General features: G+C 38.9%; 1 protein-coding gene across 6 annotated transcripts in view; it reads left to right on the forward strand.

The window, feature by feature from the left end:
* LOC127803026 (senescence-associated carboxylesterase 101) overlaps positions 1–21199 on the forward strand; it is a 42240-nt gene that overhangs the window by 14438 nt on the left and 6603 nt on the right. Inside the window, exons 1-4 of one of the 6 annotated variants that reach the window (XM_052339023.1) lie at positions 11298–11530; positions 11634–11997; positions 12373–12999; positions 13166–14447. The exons of 1 other annotated variant lie outside the window; for it this stretch is intronic. In XM_052339023.1, the coding sequence (XP_052194983.1) occupies positions 11514–11530; positions 11634–11997; positions 12373–12999; positions 13166–13981 (1824 nt within the window). In that variant the 5' untranslated portion in view covers positions 11298–11513 and the 3' untranslated portion in view covers positions 13982–14447. Of the gene's footprint in view, positions 1–11297; positions 11531–11633; positions 11998–12372; positions 13000–13165; positions 14448–21199 lie in introns of those variants that run through there. 4 more of the 6 variants (XM_052339025.1, XR_008023429.1, XM_052339022.1 and 1 more) reach the window with 4 other exon arrangements.

Raw genomic sequence — 21199 nt, forward strand, 5'->3', positions numbered from 1 at the left:
TTTAAATAATCAATAAAAACTATTTTTCCTTAATTTTCTTGCCTTTTTTCTCTATTTTTCTCTAATTATTTTCACTAACAATCCAAAATAAATACCTACATCACTTTTTTCCAAATATTTTTTCACAGAAAATCCTAGAATAATTTTCCAAGAATATAATTTTTTTTTTGGAAATTAACAAGGTCCCACGCTCCAGCGCGTTATAGGGCGAGTGAGACTGGCGCATGAGCCGGTCATCTTCTCCGGCGATGGTACACCGAAAAATTAAGATTTTTGCATCTCGATGAAGCCCAGACCAAGTCAATCACGATGGTACCTGAGGTGGCTCGAAAGGAGATTAGGAAGCTTGTCAACTTGAAGCTCGAAAACTCGGCCAGGCGGTCCGCCTAGGTTTCCGGCGAAACCTCGGATCTCCTTCGTTCTCGCTCCGTTGCTTACAAAATTCTCTAGAAATGCTCTCCAACTTATGGGCAACAAAAGCCCTATATCCTTGCCTCACAATTCGCTCGAAAATGGCTTCGATTTGAGCTTCAATCTTTTGAAATTTTCAGCTAATACAAGCTCTATTTATAAGCCAAGTTGAAGCTCGAAATGGCCTTGGCTGCCTTACCCATTGCCTTAGACGTCCTCACCTCCCCTGGATCGACCTAAAGGCATAAATAATCGATTGAAAAAGAAGGTTGCAGAGCTCGTTATCGCGGCTAGCATTCTTGGCTAAATTTTTTGAAAATCCGACCACTTCGGTGGCCATTGTCTGCTCATCATCACTCCTTGGCCCTCCTTGACCACCGCCCATGCAAACCCAGGGGCTTTCGGCAATCCCTCGTGGCTTGGTCGGATTCCATGGCCAAGATTTTCATTTTTTTTGCACTTTTGCCCTACTACTTTGGTTTTTTTCTGTTTTAGCCCTCTTTCACAAAAGCCCCTCAACTTTTGAATATTTCCATTAGGTCTCTCAAGTCCTAATCTTTCAATTTCTCCTTTGAAACTTTCAAAAAATGTCATTTTGGCCCCTTTCGGTAATTTTGAAAAAGTACACTTAGGCCCGAATTTTCGTTTTGTCTTTAAACCTCTTGGTTTCTTCTCGAAACTTCCTAAGGGTTGTCCTAATCGATGAACCGAAGTTTCCCAAGGCTTTCAATATGCTCTTGGGAGTCTCCTACAGCAATTTAGTTTTTCAACCTGATCCATAGTTGTATCGAAAATAGTTTCGGATTCGATTTCTTTTGGTTTTAAAAATCATGCCTCGATATGCTCGTTAAAGGCGTTCCTATTTCCCTAGGCATTTAAGCTTCAGGGTTCTCCCTTCGGCTAATTCAATAAATTTTTTGGGCTTTTCAGATACTTATTTTCCCCGAATTTCCATTTTTCCTTTAAAATAACAACCCAAAATTCTTGGGTATTACAGAGGCTATAAAAATGGGGAGCAGCAGTTGGATACGGTCGACTTAAATCAAAAATTGATGAGGACATTTTGCATTTTGCATGCGTGCACGAAAATGATTTTGCATGCATTCAAATGTTCCAGATGGAGATCGTAGCAAAAACAAGGATAAAATAGGCATAAAATGGTACTTAGCAAAGTGCATGATGAATTGAATAATGAATGAAATGTATGTAATGTAGTCCATGTATTTAAGTTCTGCTACTTTAAAATCTAGACGTTTTGATGAATGATGATGATCTTATGATTAATGATGATGTAAGAACATATTTATGATTAATGTAAAGATGTTAGGTTTGATTCTAGCTTCTACAATTGATGTTTATGATGATTCTCTTTGAGAAAAATGTATGAAAATTTTGGGACGGATACGAGGAATGATGTGATTTAGTATTAGTTTGAAAGGAAAAAAATTTATTGTTCCAATTTATAACACGCTCGAGAAAGTGGGGTGTTACAGCCCTGGTCTTGGGAAAACATTGATACATATGGTGTTGACTACCATGATACATTTGCCCCTATAGCCAAGTTGAATGTTGTATGGGACTTTTTATCATTGGCGTCAAACTTGGATTGGAACTTGTCCCAATTTGACTCAAAGAATGCCTTCTTACATGAAGACCTTGAAGAAGAAATCTACATGATTTGTCCACCGAGTTACGATCATTGTGCAAAAGGAAAGGTATATAGACTTAAAAAGACTCTCTATGGATTAAAACAATCTCTCAATGCTTGATTTGGTAGATTATCAAAAGCAATGTTGTTAGGGATATAGGCAGAGCCAAGGGGATTATACATTGTTTATGAATCACACAGGATTAGGGGGTGTGACTATCATTTTGGTCTATATGGACGATATAATAGTTACTAATAATGATGAAAATGAAGAAAAAAAACTTGAGGGAGTGCTTAGCAAAAGAATTTGAAATTAAGGACTTGGGAAGACTAAAATATTTCTTAAGAAATGAGGTAGCACGATCTAAGGATGGAATCTTCATATCACAATAAAAATATATTCTTGACCTTCTTATTGAAACTAGTTTGACAGAGTGCAAGACAGTTGACACTCCAATTGAGATTGATCACAAGCTTGATGATGTTACTGGCGATGAACGTGTTAATCAAAGAATGTATTAGAAACTTGTTGGGAAATTGATCTACCTATCACACACTTGACCTGACATTCTTATGCTGTCAATGTTATGAGACAGTTTATTCAGAACACTAAGAAGACTTACCTTCGAGCAGTGTATCATGTTCTTTGATATTTGAAAACACATATAGGCAGAGGAACAACTCGTGGCTGAACAACTTGTGATTGATGAACATGATAATTGATAATTAGGATGCGTGTCCGGTAGGTCGCGAATAGTCTTACTTAGGTAAATTAAGACGGATCTCAGCTAACACGTTTTGACGAAATAACATGTGGGTCATAATGAAAAAAATGCCAAGATATATGTCTGGGAGATCGTGTCACGATTTCAGCTAACATACCGTGGCTGTAATACCCGGGAATGATTTGAGGCTATAAACGGTATTTGATAAAGGATACAAGTGGAATTCTCGGAAAAATGAGACTATAAGGTACACTAACGCAACTTTAGGCAACCGAATCAGTTGGAGGGAGTACTCCGGACCCTAGATAGCCAAAGAAAATGGTATAGTATCAACAAGTGATTCGAATTATGATTTTTAGTGATGAAAGAAGTGGGATCGGGAACAGTTTTTGGTACAGCTGTCGACCGGACTAAGAAAACCAAATCGACGTAGGAGACATTTGAAAAGTCAACATAGTGTGTTAAGGACCTATATTTTATGTGTAGAACAACCCTTAAGTAATTTTGGGTTAAAACAAGTGGATTTAAGGTGAAATGAGAAGTACCAAACTTGTGGGCCTTAGTGATAGTGTTGGAAAGATCAGGGGTATCATGGTAGGGGCTAAAATGGAATTGGAAGAAAGTAGGGGGTGAAAGTGTAAAAAATGGAAAGTTTGCAATGTGAACACAGCAATGGAATTTCGATCGCCACAAATCTCCGCACTTAGAGGCCGAATCCAGCGACGGGATGGCCGAGGGAGAGCTGGGAAAGGTGCTATACGACGGTAGGAAGGCTTGGGGGCCAAGCTTGGCCGCTGATTGGCCGGATTTTGGGTATAAAAAGGAGGTCGAGGGTTTTGGTTTTTGGCATCAAATCGGCCGTGCTTTTGAATGATTTTGAGAGAGTGAATAAGGGGGTTTTGATCATTGCGTCAAGGAGAAGGGATTGGGAGCATTTTGAAGCGTTTTGGGGTGCGTTTAGTGGCCATTTGAGGGTCGGCTGGAAATTGGAGGCGGTCTGCTTGCCGGACCTGCAACTGGCCTTTTGGGGGCCTTGCCGGTGTTGTTTCAGCCAGAAAAGGGTACCATAGTGATCGACATTAAGAGGGCTTCAAGGGGGTGTCTTCATTTTGGTCATCGGAGCAACTACCGGCAGCTGGTTCAACGAAGAAAACGGTGGCGTGTGCAGCCACGCGCCAACCTTAACTCTCACCCACGCGCTAGGCGCGTGAGGGCACGTGACAAAGGCATTTTCAGTATTTCTTCTTTCAGAAATTTTCTTTAATTATTTTAGGATTTATTGTGTTGAAATATTTTGAAAAATGGTCGAGCAAATAATTATTTTAGAATTATCGAGGTGAAAATTGGGAGAAAATAGAGGAAATTATGAAAAAATTGAGGAAAATGGATTTTAATGCCTTTTTAATTAAATATGGTGTTTAGGAAGTGTTGTGTCTCGAGGTTGACTGCAAGTTTAAGTGTTTGTGATTTGACACGCAAATCGAGGTGTTACACAAGGATTGAGGCGATCCGAATACGTTCAGGTGAGTGATTTGATTCTAGTCTTACCTTATCTTGAAAATGTGTTGGAATGTGTGTAGTGGGTTCAGGCGAGCAGTTTTACCCTCCCGAACTTAGGTTACACGCGATTGGATTAGTTCTAGTGAGCGGTTCTACCCTCTGAAACTTGGATTGTTTTGCATAGGCGTATTATTTATGTACTTATGGCATCATTTGCATATTGAACATGTGGTATATTACATCAACTATTTTTACTTATAAAAGAGTCGGTGCATGGCGTGTGATTTTCATATCATCGGGGTGTTGGTTTTCGTGTCGTTGTTGGGTCGGTATAGGACGGGTTGGGGTCTTCTTGAGAATGGGACAAGGTTAATCCAGGTGAACGAGTGACATGGTAGGGCACTCGAGAGATTAAGTATGTCATGGCAAGGTCAACCCCAATGGTGTGTGGAATGGATTTTCCATAGGAGGTTGAGTATGTCAGGGAGATTTCTCAAGATAGACGTGTTGCATGTTGTCGTTGTCATTGTATGCCATGCTCGTATGTCTTTCATGCATTATATAAATTGTTTCATGCTATCACTTAGATGTTTTATCATCTAACCTGGGTTATGCTCCTAGAACATTCGATGTTCCAGCTAGGAATTGCTGCGAGGGCAAGGATGTGGTCGGTTGACGGCCAATGGTGTTTAGTTCGATAGTTATTGTATCTTTCTGGAGGTTTTAGTATGTAATTTGGTTTATGTATGAATAGTTAATGATGTTATCATTTGGTAGTTTGTAGTACATAGTTTAGTGTAGAAACGCCTTGTATGGAACTCGTGGTAGGCCATGGTATTAATATTAATATATCCGTTGCGTTATGATATGTCTCGTTTAGTTATTAAGATTATTGATCTTATTTATTAAACGGGCAAGACTGGGGTTCTCGGGATTAGTTATCTACATGTGAAGATTGTTCTTGGAATCACCGCACGTGATGAACTTGGAAAATTTTTTTTTTTCGAAAATACCCTTATAATGACACGCCTAGCGAGGTGGGGTGTTACAGTGGCTCCTGACAAGTTTAACAAATTGGGAGTGAACACCTAGGTAGGTCGTAGACCATGGCTTGAGGCAAGATGAAAGGATCTCAACTAGTGAAACTCCAACTTATATTGCCAAGTTATATGTCCAGGTGGATCATAGGCTGATCCCAACTAACATACCATGGCTTTTTATTTTATTAATTTGCATTGCCGAGCTATGTGTTCAGGGAGACCGTATTACGACCTCAGCTAACACACTATGGCTTTTACAAGTTTTAAATGAATCAAGAGGGAACACTTAGGTAGGTCGCAGACTATGACTTGAGTCAAGATGAAAGGACCCCAACTATTGAACCCTGACTTGAATCATTTATGGAAGTGGTTGCTCAGTAGGTTCCAAACCATGACATTAAGTCAAGATGAACGGTTCTTAGCTCGCAAGCCACGACCTGAGGGGGGACCAAGGTGAATGCTTAGTTAAGCTGCAAACCATAGCACAGGGGCTAAGTTGAATGGGCTCCAGCTCGTAAACCATGGTTTCTCAACCCCTCATTTTAGGGATATCCAATCGAATAGCAATAAAAATAGTGTAATAAGTGAAAATTCATAAATTCTAATCAAAATTATGAAAATTTTTCGCAATGAAAAGACGGAGTATAAGCAAGAACAATTACATTTATTGGTAGTAGGGATGGAGGTGCTCTGCATTCCAAAATAGCGGGAGAATAGCCCCATCCATATTTACCAAATGATATGCTCCGTTTCCTAAGTTTTCCTTGATGATAAAGGGTCCCTCCCAATTAGGGCCTAGTGTGCCATCACTCACCATGCGAGCTCTGGGAAGTATCAAGCACAATATTAGGTCTCCGACATTGTAGCGTCAAATCCGAACCTTTCTGTTGTAGTACCATGCCACCCTTTATTTATAGATTGTGACTGTCAAGTGAGCTGTATCTCTCGCTTCCTCAAGTAAGTCTAGGTTTGCCGTTAGCAGTTCGTTGTTGTCATTTGGATTGAAGGTGGCCCTCCGGTGGCTGATTACCTCATTTTTTGCTGGGATCATAGTCTCGGACCCATGCACCATTGAGAATGGGGTCTTCCCCGTGGTACTTCGAACTGTAGTTCAATAGGCCCAGAATATCGTTTGTAGTTCGTCCACCCAAGCCCATTTTCTGGCCTTCAACTTGGTCTTTATGAGCTGTTTGATTATTTTGTTGATAGCCTCGACTTATCCATTGCCTTGGGGGTGGTCCACGACCGTGAAACTCTTCTGGATCCCCAGCGATTCGCAGAACTGGATGAACTGCTCGTTGGTGAATTAGGTTCCATTATCCGTGACTATTTGCCGTGGGACCCTGAATATGCAAATAATATTGTCCCATATAAAGTATTGTACCTTCGAGCTAGAGATCTGCACGAGCTCTTTACCTTCTACCAACTTAGTGAAGTAATCTACTACCACTATGGTGTGCTTACACCCTCCACGGGCTGTTGGAAGCGGCCCAATCAGATCCATGCCCCAGATAGCAAAGGGCCATGGACTACTCATCTATTGTAAGTAGGCCGGTGGAACTTGTGGAACTTTAGCAAATCTTTGGCACTTGTCACATCTTTTGACTAGATCCACGACATCCTGCTTTATGGTTGGCCAATAAAACCCTTGCCGAAGCTTCTTCTGTGCTAGCGATAAGGCTCCGACATGGTTACCATAATGGCCCGCATGGATTTCTCCAAGCATTGTTTGACAATCAGTTCCATCAATGCATCTCAAAAGTGAGGTTGAAAACTCCCTCTTGTACAACCTATCGTCATAGACACAATACCGAGCTGCTCGAGCTCGCAACCGACATGCCTCCAACTTATCTTCCGATAGTTTCCCATTTTGGAGATAGCCCAGTATGAGATTCATCCATGAGCCTTGGGGCACCTTAATTATCATCATTTCAGCTTGTTGTTCTGTGCTCGGGGCAGCTAAGAACTCTACCAGTATGGCCCCCCAAAACTCCGCATCTCGGGCAATTGCTAGGCGGGCCAATGCATCAGCATGAGAGTTCTAAGAATGGGGAATCTGGAGTATCTCATACTTTTTGAAAGTAGCTAGGAGCTCGCGTACCTTCTGCAGGTATGCCATTATTTTTGTTACCTTGGCTTGATATTCTCCCAGTATCTGATTTACAACTAGTTGAGAATCGCTGAAAACTACTAGGGCCTCAGCTCGTACCTTCTTTGCCAGGTGAAGTCCTGCCAACAGGGCCTCGTATTCAGCTTCATTATTGGTGGCTAGGAAATAGAAACTCAGGGCATAGAGGATCTTGTGGATAGCCCGCACTTGAGCTTAGGCCAGGATCCTGACCGCATCAGCGAGCTGCATAACTGTGTTCTCTAATGCCTCTCGATGTTGCTGCCAGGCTTGGATCGTCTCTATCCCGGCAATTAGAACGGCGGGTTAGATAGGAACTCGTGGGGGCATGTTGACAATGTTTTCGGTCAGCGGTGGCAAAGAGACACCTGCTGCAGAAACAACGGGCCCTCTAGCTGATGAAAAATCATGCGGTTGATCGCGGTGATTCTTCGGCAAATCGGCCATCGCGTCAGAGCTTCGTGCGTTCCTTCCTCTAGCCATGGCTAGCGATCAGAGCGGGCCCTTTCTCTAGCTCCAAAATGTCGACGTTCAGAATCAGCCAACTGTGATTCGTAGGCCCATAATGAATAAATAAGCCAAAATGCAAGGAGGAAGAACAAAATAGAATGGACACAGGGAATTTTTATGTAGTTCGGCCAGAACAATGCCTACTCCATGACTGTTCTCTGGTTATTCCAGCAGAGTAACAATATAGCATTCTCGTTGTTCTCTCTCTTTACAATGGTATTTTTGACCCCTATTTATAGTGATGAGTGTTTATAATTGCATAAAATACAAAAATATAAAGATGATATTAGGGGGGGGGGGACAATGTGTCCTTATCATCTCCATAAAATCAGGAGTGGGCTTTGTATTATCAGGGATTTGGTTTGCCTCACATAAAGTAAGTAGGTCACTTTCTTTGGTTATTCAGCAGTAATGTTGCTATGCGAGCTGAAAGATTAGGCCGGCGAGCTGAACGATTAAGTTATCGAGCTAGAAGCATCGCTAAAAACTCGTTGGGTATATCGCTGAGAGCTCGCTGAGAGCTCGCTTGGTTCTGCGATCTGAGCTCAGGTTTCAGTGACGTGTAAACTTATTCTGATGAGCTCAAGCTTATTGGGCTTCAGGTGATTGGGTCGACCTGCTGGGTCAAGCTCAGCCCATAAGGAGTAGTCGGAAAAATATCCATAACAAAGTTATATTGTGATAACAAATCAACTATTAATATTGCCTAGAACTTGATTCAATATAATCGTGCTAAGCACGTGGAGATTAACCACCACTTTATTAAAGAAAAGTTAGATAGCAAGCTGATATGCACACCATATATTTTTTCTATAGAGCAGTTGACTATTATTTTGACTAATGGGATATCTAGTCAAATATTTTAAAATTTATTGGCAAGTTAGGGATGATTAACCTATATTCCCCAATTTAAGGGAGAGTGCTAGAATATTTTTGAATTTTTTATATTTTTCTAGATATTTGTATTAGCTTTATTAGGTTTTATTTTATTTGGTACATTAAATTGTTATACTTTGTGATATATATATATTGGCATGATAGATGTATATATAAATATAAATGAATATATATAATTCGCCGGAGAACTGAGATGCAAACTACAAGCTAGTCTTTCTTAATCGTAGTTACCTAGTTCGTTCGTCTTCCTTAAGAATCACGAACTTTTTCGTGCGTCTCATTTCGCAATGCATTTTCGAACTGGTTTGTAGCCATGCACGCACTGGGACGCTACAATCAACGAACCGGAACTGAAAATATACTAGCTGCCAAACATACTAGCGACCACCACCAGTAGAGAAGAGAATCACAAAAGAGAAGAGAAAACGTACCAACTGCCAAATAAGTCAACGACCGCCACCAGCAACCGATTCCTTGTTCGATCAATCATAATGCCCAGCGACACATTTCCAGCCAAATCAACGTCTCTAACGATCGACAACTCCTCTAGGACAGCAACTAGAAATAAAAGAGTGAGTGAGGCTACAAGAGTGAGAGAGAAGCAGCAATTGAGGGCGAGCAAAAGCTAGAGTGAGCCACGGATCAAGTGAGCGAGAGGGACAGAGGCGAGAACGAGAATAGGGAGAAGGGTTTGTAGAGTAGCAGAAGGGCAGGAATGAGACTAGAGCGAGAAATGGGGTGGGTCGGTGGGCACAAATTCGGGGTTGGGCTATTGGTAAAAAATAATTTTTTTACCCTATAAATTTAAATTTAATTGTGGGTCATAAATCCGTCCCCGAAAACAAAATTTTTGCTCCAAATAAGAAATTAAGAGTTGAAGATGAAAGGTCAATAACTCCAACAACCATATGACATAGGCAGACAAACCACTAAATACGTTCACTACTAGCCACTAAATATTTAACACTATTTTTCTAAATTTTGTCTTGACATTTACCTTATCTTCATAACATTTATTTTATGTAGAATTTTAATTTTTTATAGTGTGTGTATATATATAGTGTAGTTTTCTTTCAAATTAATATTGTTTAAGCTTTATATAACTTAAAAAGAAAAATTTTGAAATTATATTAAACTTATTAAATATAAAAATTTGATAATATAAAGAACAAACGAGCAAAATTTTCAAACGTACCACTAGGGGTGCAAATGAGTGGAGTCGTTTGGGCTCGGCTCGGTGTTTGACTCAATAAAAGATTGTTTGAGTTCATTCGATAAGGTAAACGAGACAAGTTTGAGCCTAACTTTAAAGCTCAATTTATAAACAAGTTGAGTTTGAACTCAGTAAAGTTCGGCTCATTAGTTCGTGAGTTGGCTCGAATAGAGGTTCATGATCTAGATTGATTATAGGCTCGTGAGGTGTCTCGAATAGAGATTCACAAGGTAACTCGCTTATAGGCTTGTAAGCACCTTGTTAGTTGATATTGATAAAAATTATTAATTTTTATGTTTTTATATGTAGGATAACATCACTAAAATTCTTCTGCCACATGGAACAAAACAAGGAATGTGATTCTCGGAAGCTTTTGATATGTTGGTATTTTGTAGGTTGATATATGTGATTTGATATATAATTATGATTACTGATTAATATTACAATTTTAAATTGCATGTTGATATTTGGAGTAGTTAATTTGAAGTTGAATTGAAAATATATTTGTTGTGATGTAATTTTAATTATGTTTGTATTTTAAAAATAACTAAACAAGTAATTTGATTATCTTTTTATACGATAAACGATATTATGTTTATTATAATTTATGAAATTATTATGTCAATGTTATATTTGTTGATTATTAGGTTGAGTTCATTTAGGTATATTTGTTGATTATCAAATTGATATTTGTTTTTATTGTAGAATAGCTTTTTAAGTTTTTTTTAAATAAAACTTTGATATATTTTAGCCCGAGCTCGAGCTTGAGCCCAAGCCCAAGCTCAGGTTGGGGCTCGCTTGAGCCTGAGCTCGACTAGTCAATCAAATTAACGAGTCAAGCCTGACTCGAGCTCAAGCTCAAGCTATGCTAATCGATCAAATTAACGAGTCAAACCTGACTCGAGCTCAAGCTCAGGCTATGCTAATTAAGCTTAAGCTCGAGTCCAGCTTCTAAGCTCGACTCAAACTTGAGCTTGAGCTTGAGCTTGTGATAAAATTTGTGGAGCCGAGCTGAGTCAAACTAAGTGAAGCTCAGCTCGGCTCGGCTCATTTGCACCCTACATATCATGTCCCAAAATAGTGCACCAACTAAGCCTATCCCTAGGTATCACATATCTAGCTAGGTTTCGTACCACGTATCCAAACCCATACCACTAACAAAAATTTACCGCGTTCCAGTACCTGGTAACTTTGTTCTTAACGCTTGCAAGATGAATGACGATCAAATGCGGGGCGGAGTCTTGACGGGTCCATGGCTGAGCACTGGGAAATTTCCCCTTGGAAGAATATGAGAATATCGTTGACCCGACTAGATCATCTTTTCAAGTCTGGAGGCTAGGAATAACATGGCTCCTCTTTTATTATATCATGAATTGCTTCTGCAACTTCTCTTGTCCCTGTTGCTGTGTTTTCAAGCAATCTAGTAAACGCAGAGGAGAAGATGAACCAGGCTGCCATGTCTGTGAATCCCTGTTCTTGCTGATGCTTCAAAAGTAAGACATAGATAGCTCTGGATTATTACCATTTTCTGACTCTTCTATGGTTTCATCTCTGCTTGCAGGTTCAGCAGTGGGCTTGAAATGGCAAATTTGGTGGTCAGCTCAGGCCTTCTCTCCCATTCCTGGGCTGCAATCGGGTACGGAGACAATTTGTTACATGACCTAACCTTGCATGTATCCATTAAACATAGAGTTCATCAGCAGCCACCCAATTGTACTGTTTTAGCTTTTGCTCCTTTGGCCCCTTTTACTGCACAGTATCTTCAGGGAGAAGGAAGAGATTTAGTTTCATCTGCAGCTCTGCGAGAGCATTTCCCTCTCTTTGAATTTGTGGGCACCAAAGTGAACCCATCCTTCTCCATTCACAGAGCTGCAGTGACCCTTTTTTGCTCTCTCCAGGATAAACTCTCTTCCCTCAAAGCCCAGGTACCTTTCTCTCTCAACTTTCCCATTGTTTGTTTGATTAATATTTTTTTCAGAGTGGCAGACTCCAAAACCTTATATGTATTGGATCTGAACTGACAAGCGGGTAAGTCATACCTTTCGGATCAGTCACCGTGAACAATTTAGTAGTCAATCATAACATGTTAAACCTAGCCTCGCTTGGTTTTTCCGGTTGTTGGACAAGTATATTCTTGAAAAGTGGAGTTTCAGAAATTAAGGTTGCGCCTCACTTTCCCACCCCAATCAAACACATTCTAAGAAAATCGACATTAATTTAATTTCTATTTTATTATTACTATTGTCGTTGTCTCATCATCGTTGTTATTATTTTATTATTATTATTTTATTATTTTGCAGGTCAGTAAAGAGTCTCCATTAATTGTCACCGGGCACTCTATTGGAGGATCTATAGCGGTGCTTTTCACCTTATTGCTGCTGGAAAGTATTCCTGAAAGGGACACTGGAAGCCTGCTGTGCATCACTTTTGGTTCACCCCTTATTGGTGACAATGGCTTCCAGCAAGCTATCTCAGAACGTCCAACTTGGAATCCTCGCTTTCTGCATGTGGTCTATGATCATGATCCCATCCCTAGGCTCTTTGTGTCGCCACGCAATGTTGAGCCAACTTCTAGTGCCAGTTTCTACAAGCCGTTTGGTACATTTCTCTTGTGCTCGGGGTCAGGTTGTGCCTGTTTTGAGGAGCCCGAATCAGTCTTGGACTTGATGTTGGCAAGGATGAGCTCGGGCAGTGTTGGAACACACGGTCCTGCCAACGGGGGCATGCAGATGAATGGGATTGGTGAATGGGATTATGGAGGTATTTTGTCAAAAATTATGAATGGAGCAATCTGTAAAGGAGTTTCAGGCCTTGGTCAACGGGATTTTGGTACTCTCCAGACAGGAATTATCATACAGATGGATGCAATTGAAATTGAAGTATTTAAGAAAACACATAGTGTAGGTGAAATCCCTCACCTAACACAAGTGAGTACATTCTTGAACCATAGTGTATGTTTTCTATTTAATTCCTTCCTAAAGCTAGGAGGCATGAAACGAATCCTTACCCAGCCATCGTTTGGACAAATGAAAGATCTCATTACTGCATATGCTGTTGGTTTGTAACTCGAAATCTTTTGTATTTTCTTGGCAGGGACGACTACAGAATGGTGCCATCAATGCACTCGCCTTAAAAATTGTGAGAAGAGCAGAGGATCTTCTAGCCTCCAAGAGGAACATCTTTAATCCCTTGAAGAAACTAAATAACACCAAAATAAACATGGCACACATTGAATGGTACAAGAAGGCTACAGAGCGTTCAGGAGGCTACTACAATGCTTTCAGGGTCGAGGAGTCGATGAGAAGGGCGGAGATTGTTAAGCGCAAGAGTTTCCTGACACAGTATTGGAAGAGGATGGTCATGGAAGCGGAGAAATTTCCCCAGAAAGAGGGGGTGTTTTCTCGAAAGGCCTGGCTACTTGGAGGGACAAACTACCGAAGGTTGGTTGAGCCGCTTGACATCGCCGAGTGGTACGGAAAGGGAAAGGAGGACTATCTAGCAAACAGGTCTGAACATTATAAGCTCTTGGAACAATGGGTGGTGGAATATGGGAAACTAGCAGCGAGTCAGCAAAGCAACGGAAACGTGAGAAGCAGGCCTGCTAGTCTCACTGAGGATTCTTGCTTCTGGGCACGCGTTGAAGAAGCTATCATTTCTTGTAAACGATTGAAGCAATTAGGAGGAGGGTGCAGAGAAGATGAAAAATCATTGAGGGAGAGCTTGGAGAAGTTCGAAAACCATGCCATGGAGTTGATAAACAAGTATGCAGTGTCTTCTGAGATCTTCTTCAAGGAAAGCAGGTTCATGTTATGGTGGGAAAATTACAAGGAAATCATGGGTTCTTCTCATCACTCATCCCTTGCTGATTTCATGAGGAACCGCAGATATAAAGATTGGATAAACGTGTGACAGTGAGGATGCCACCGCTCCTGCCTTTCAAAAGCTTAGCCGCATTACACGCTCTATTGTTCATTCAGTTTCAGTACCACTGCACGCACTGTATACTGTGTCAAGCCTACAAACTCCATGTACAAATAACAATTTCCAATTATTTTCATGTGGGTATCCATTGAAGCATCTTTTTAATTAAGAGATGGATGATGGTAAGCTGGACCAGGCGAGCACATGTTACATGGAGATAGATAGACTACAAGCCAGAGCCAGAGCCCGCATTCATACTGAAATTTTTTTGTATACTTTTGTTCGGCCTCAACCTCAACCTCAACCATCATCCCGCTGGTAATAACTTTAACTGGCTTCGAATTTCTTTATTGGGTGGGTCACACTTCAAATTGAGCATCTGTTTGTTTCCCTGCTTTTCCTACTAACTAAGACTTAAATTCATTTTTATATAATAATAGAATTTATTATGTTATATTTTTTTTGTGAAACATCAAATGTGATCCATGGGATTGGGGGGGGGGGGGGGGGGGGGGGGGGGGAATTTGGCAACCGTGGGCTGCCCTTTGGGCACCCACTGGAGAGCCAATTTTGCAGCCACCTTTGGGCCGGCCCAAGCCCAGTGCCGGTCCTCAAGTTTTTAGGGTCCGGGGCAAAAGTAAAACTTAGGCTCTCATGTATATATATATATATATAACTTTAGTGATGAATTCACTCTTATTTTTTAATTAAAACTTAATATGTTAAAATTAACTAAAAATTTAACATTCAAGTAAAGTTGACAATTTTGAACACGACACAACATGACACAGAGTTAAGTGGGTTAGGGTTGAGATTAATCGGGTTCGGGTTAAAAACTAGTCAATTCGTTTATGACACGATTATTTTCATGTCTTATGCGGGTCAACCTGTTTAACCCCTTTATACATGTAATAACCCGTTTAATTAAACGTGTTAACGGGTTGACTCGAACATGTTAACACGATTATATACGAAATAATACGTTTAATTAAAAGGGTTAGTGAGTTGATCTTATACACCAAATAACACATTTAAAACTAAATAACACGTTTAATAAGTGACACAACACGACCCATTTAAATTAAACCGGTTAAACAGGTTAATAGGTTACACGACACGTTTAATTAAATGGGTTAAACAGGTCGTGTCGTGTTACAAGTTTAATAAACGTGTCGTGTTTGGGTTAGTTTGATACGTGTGTCTCAACACAATATGATTAAGACCCGCCAACCCGTATTGCCACCCCCACATTCAAGTCAAATAAATTGTATCGATTCAAATTTTAATATAATAAAATTTAGAATAAAATGTTACAATATATAAACAAAATGAATACTTATAACAATTCGATACGTTCTTTTTTATCAAGCAAAATAAATTATTTTTCATCCAATCAAAATTATTTTTTTTCTATATATTGAATATCTAAAGTAAAAATAAATTCTTTTATAATATAAAAATAAATTTTTAATCTAAGCAGGCTTCAAATCCGCTGAAGGAAGCGGACTGGAAGTCCGCCCAGCATTGCTGGGCGTTGAGGATTTTTTTTTAAATATTAAATTAATTAATAATTATAATAATATAATATAATATAATATTTATTAAAAACAATTTGGGCCCTCTTTGAATAATGGGCCCAGGGCGGTCGCACTGACCGCCCTGGTCCAAGGCCGAGCCTGCCCAAGCCCTTGGCTTTTGGCTTTTGGCGTATTGCTTGTAGTCGTTCCTTTTGCACGATCTCATTTAGGCTGTATGTGTTGCTTTATTGTGTGCAATCCCAACCATTCAATCGCTTTATTTATCGTGCCTCGAGATTGATGATTCTATGAAGAAAAAGACAAAAGAATAGAAGGGTGCCGAGGTGGTCATCATTTAGGGTTTCTTCATTTTCTCTCTCTTTCTCTGTAAATGCTGTACAGTTCGTCTTCCCTTTCGTGTTCTCTGATTTTTTGTTTTGATCGAATGGAAGCTCTTAATCTGTTAGTAATTCTGAACATTTTTATATAGAAAATTAGGATTATTTTTGAGTTTCGATTTCATTATAATCGGATTGAATATATTAGTGAAGTGAGCTCTTCTCACCGGAGCTCACTGGAGCTCAAGTGGATGTAGCTCCTGTTTTGTGGTGAACCACTATAAATTTTTTACCTCTTATTTTGTTTATGTCTTTATTTCATCAGAGTCAATTTTAATAGTACTTATGAAAATTTACTATCTCTGTTTATTCATAACATATTAATTATTAAGCTACCAGTCTACCACAATAAGACCAGCGAGCCAACTCGCTGTAAGTTTTCCATTAAAGTCTTGGTTTTGTTTGGAGCCAGCTGTAGTGGACAGACGGTCATTAAGGTTTAAGAGTCGTGCGTGGGAATTAATTATTTGTGGTTCCTTGAATAATAAATATATATATACTCCCGACGACGACGACTTGCCTTGCCCTGCCTTGCCTGTTCGTTTGTGAGCTGGGCTGGCTCTCTTTAAATGGGCCACCGTTGAGATGGGGCCATCGCATATCGTCGGACATGTCCCGTGATTTGTGCGTGTTGGCACGTGTACTTCCCACACATTTATAATCTATTTTTTCTCTGAGCAAAATTATATAAGCCATGTGCCATTGGTTTGGATTGAACTGGACTGGACTGGACTGGACTGGTTACCTGATAGATCTGACCGTAAATTGATTGCCTGACAGATCAGACCGGCACGGTTCGATCCAAATCGGTCTAATCTATGAAAAAGATAATGGAGTTACAATAAAGAATATGCAAGATATAATCTTAAGGTATGTTTGATTGACATGATAAATATGAAAAATAAAATATTTTTTAATTAAATTTTAATTTTGGTGTTTGATTGATAAATTTGTTCATAAAATTTATTTTCTTATCTAAGTACAAAAGTGTTATATTTTTCACAAAAATAAGGAAAATCAATTCTTAGGGGAGATTAGTTTTTATTTTTCATTTTCTTTTTCATACAGTACAATCAAACATATCCTTAACAATTTTTTTTTTTATTTTAAGATATAAGGCAAGAAAGAAAGTTAATGAAATTTTTATATTAGTCTAAATTGGAAATCAAAATGCTTCATTTCGATACGGGATAACGATTGGATGACTTAGTGAGAAACAAATTAAAAATTGATGATGTGGATATGAGACTCGCGAGCTTATTACGATGATATATATACCAGCTTGGATGGGAGTTCGAGTTGAGACTCTTGGCCCAAGAACTGAGTTATGTGGATTATGGGTTTGAGAGTGAAATTCAAAAGGCATGCATGGTTGACATGTGTACTATCTAGAGATTGATGAGCATGATCAACCCAAGGGTTCTAATTCTAAGATATGCAATGACAATCTCTAGTTTCGGATAGGATATATGTGCCAGAGGTCTTGTGGTTAAGAGATAATTATAGACGATATAATTTTCCTTGGGATGTGTGATCGCCTATGAAGAGGTATAACAAAATTATTTGAAATAAGGTAATCAGTTAAGTTCTTCCCTACTTATTCAAGCAGTCTAGTGCTAATATTGAGGATGGAATTTTGAGATTTAGAGCATATGAAAAATTTCGAGTACAAAATTTTTGTAAGGAGGGGAGAATGTAATATTCTAAATTTTTTAAAAGGCTCAAGAGTAATTTCAACTTAGGCCATAGGAGAAATTATCAAAAAATTTAGGGGCTTAAGTATAATTTATTACAGTTATCAGTACCGAATCGATTACAAAGAATGCTCTGAAGTGTAAATGTCTATGAAAAATGTTATAGTCTCGACGAGCATCCAGAAATAAGATTTATGGTATTAAAAGAAATCCGAATTGAGACGATTTTCGATACAGCTAAAATACAGTTTCGATTCAGGCTGAAAAATTGAATCATCATAGGGGACTCCCAAGAAGTCAACGAGACTTTGAGGGGGCTCTGATTTTTGATAAGGATCAACCTTGAACTGGTTTCAAGACTAAACAAAGGTCCGATGGGGGCGTAGGGACTAAATTGTCCGTATCGAGTAAACTATGAATTATTAATTTTGGATTTTCAATATCGTAATGCAAATTAATTTGACGATTGTAGATGTAAATGCAATTAGAGAATTGACTAAGTGAAATAGAGATGAATTTTAGGATTTAAATATGTAATTTTTTTATTATTATGGGGTAATATATAGTGATATATATATACAACTATGCGCGCGTGTGTGGGGCGGTCGAGATTTCTACAAGAATTGAAGGAAATTGCAGCAGGATATAAGGGAAAGTGGGCGACAAGATTTGAAGAAATTCTAGAGTAGATAAACTGAGAAATGTGAGATAAGATAGGATGATAAGCGTATAATATATATATATATATATATGAATTGTGGGCACCTTGTAATGAACCATGGCCAAGAGATCCGGAAGCTGAGAGTGAGAGATCGATCAGAGGGTTGGTGCTGGCCAGATTTATGGCGGCCATGGAAGCCACAGCACAGCAAGGCAGCCAGCGGCCATGGGTGGCTGCGATAGAAGCTGGGCAGAGAAATAATGGATGGCGATAGCTGCGCGGGTTGCGGCGGAGGCCGGTGCGGTGGAAGGAGAGGCCGAAGACGGCCGAAACTAGCCGCACGGCAAGCGGCAGCCATGGCCGCAAGCTTCAAGCGACCATGGCAGCCTGTTGCAAGGTGGTCGCGCGTAGGGAGGCTGGCCACGGTGGAGTCGGTTGTGCGCGGCGGTGCTGGCTGCGAGGGCAGTGGCGGGCAGCGTGAGCAATGGCAAGGCTGGCTGGCGCGCGGGCGGTGACTGGCGTGAAGTTGGTTCGTGCGCAGGGAGGAACATGGAAGGAAGAAGAAGAGAAGAAAGAATAAGGAAAAAGAAAAAAAAAGAAAAAGAAAATAGAAAATAGAAAAAAATGGACCAAAACTTTGAAAAAATCTCTAAATATTTTAGAAATTAATTTGGAGCTAAAGGAGCATGCCCAGAACCAGGAAATTGATCGGGCACGTATTTTGATGTCAGAACACATATATCGAATAAACCTAAGAGGCTAAGTCAAGGTGAGTAAAATTTTCTGAAAAATTTCAGAAATTCAGGAATGTTATTTTATGAATTGTTATAGTGAAATATTTAAGAAATATTTAGTTTGGATTTATTGAGGAAAAATAGGAAGAAATAGAGAAAAAAAATAAAGAAAATACAAACAATTATGAAAAAATAGGTTTTAATACTTATTTAAATAAATATGATGATTATGGTGTTTTGAGGCTTGAGTTGAAGTAACTTGTGCAAATTTTGAGGTTGGCACTCAAATTGAGACAATGCGTGTATTTTGAGGCAAGACATGAATATCGAGGTAACCAGATAAGCTTGATAAGGTAAGTGGTCCGACCCAAAACCCGATTTATGTAAATGATTTTATAATGTTGTCATGTCTTGATGTGAATATGTCATGTAGATTGCATTTACATGCTATAATGAAATGTGTATACATTCACGATGATTTTATGGTCATACGTTGCATGGGTTTGGGATTAGGGACTGACGTCGTTGTTTTGCCAAGGATACACCCATACATCTCAGTCTGACAGGGAGACTGTAAAAATTGGGGGGGGTAATAGTAAGGTATGATCGACCCTGAACGTAAGAGTAATGATGATATGTGCATTGCATTAATTCATACACGTGCATTAAATGATGTTTTATTCCTTTACATAGATGATTCATCATCTAACTTGCGCTTTGTCCCTGGAATATTCAAACGTTCCAGATGAAGATTGTAATAAATACGAGAATGAATGAGGCATGAAATGGCACTTAGCAAAGTGCACGATGAATTAAAAGATGAATTGTAGTCCATGTATTTAAATTCTACTATTTCGAATTTTGAACGTTTTGAGAAATGATGATGTATAATCTTATTTATGGTTAATGAGGATGTAAGAATTGATTTATGATTAATGTTGATGTTAGATTCGATTCTACCTTTCGCATTTGATGTTTATGATGATTATCTTTCGAGATAGATATATGAAAATTTTGGGATAGATATGATGAATGATATGGTTTAGCAATAGTTTTTAAGAAAAATTTTATTATTCCAGAATTGCCCCAATTTATAACACGCCTAGAAAGTGAGGTGTTACAAACGTTGTGAGACAGTTTATGCAGAACACTAATAAGACTTACCTTCGAGCAATGTATCATGTTCTTTGATATTTGAAAACACATATAGGCAGAGGAATTTTATTTAAAAAGAGCTTCAATATAGCTCTAGAAGCATTCACGGATGCTAATTACGTTGCTTATATTATAGATAAACAATCAACATCTGGTTATTGTACCTTTATTGGAGGGAATTTGGTTATATGGAGAAGCAAAAAGAAATTTGTTGTGGCCAAATCTAGTGTTGAGATGGAATTTAGGTTTGTAGCGCTTAGAATTTGTGAGTTATTTTGGCTCAAAATCATATTTGATGATCTCAGGATTAAGTGAGACGGCTCTATGAAGTTATATTGTGATAACAAATCAATTATTAATATTGCCCACAATTTGATTCAACATAATCATGCTAAGCATGTGGAGATTAACCATCACTTTATTAAAGAAAAGTTAGATAACGAGCTAATTTGCGCACCATATATTCATTTTATAGAGCAGTTGATTGATATTTTGACTAAAAGGATATCTAGTCAAATATTTTAAAACTTATTAGCAAGTTAGGGATGATTAACCTATATTCCCCAATTTAAGGGAGAGTGCTAGAATATTTTTGAATTTTTTATATTTTGTTAGATATCTGTATTAGCTTTATTAGGTTTTATTTTATTTGGTACATTAAATTGTTATACTTTATGATATATATATAATATTGTCTTGATAGATGTATATATAAATATATATGAATATACATAATTCATCGAAGAACTGAGATGCAAACTATAAGCTAGTTTTTCTTAACCATAGTTACCTAGTTCGTTCGCCTTCCTTAAGAACCACTAACTTCTTCGTGCGTCCCATTTCGCAATGCATTTTTGAACTGCTTCTTAGTCGTGTGCGCATTGAGACACTACAATCAACGAACTGAAAATATACCAACTGCTAAACATATCAGCGACCGCCACCGGCAAAGAAGAGAATCACAGAAGAGAAGAGAAAATGTACTAGCTTCCAAATAAGTTAGTAATTGCCACCAGCAACCGATTCCTCGTTATGTCAATCACAATG

The sequence above is a fragment of the Diospyros lotus genome, chromosome 6, assembly GCF_014633365.1.
Source record: "Diospyros lotus cultivar Yz01 chromosome 6, ASM1463336v1, whole genome shotgun sequence".
Taxonomy (NCBI): domain Eukaryota; kingdom Viridiplantae; phylum Streptophyta; class Magnoliopsida; order Ericales; family Ebenaceae; genus Diospyros; species Diospyros lotus.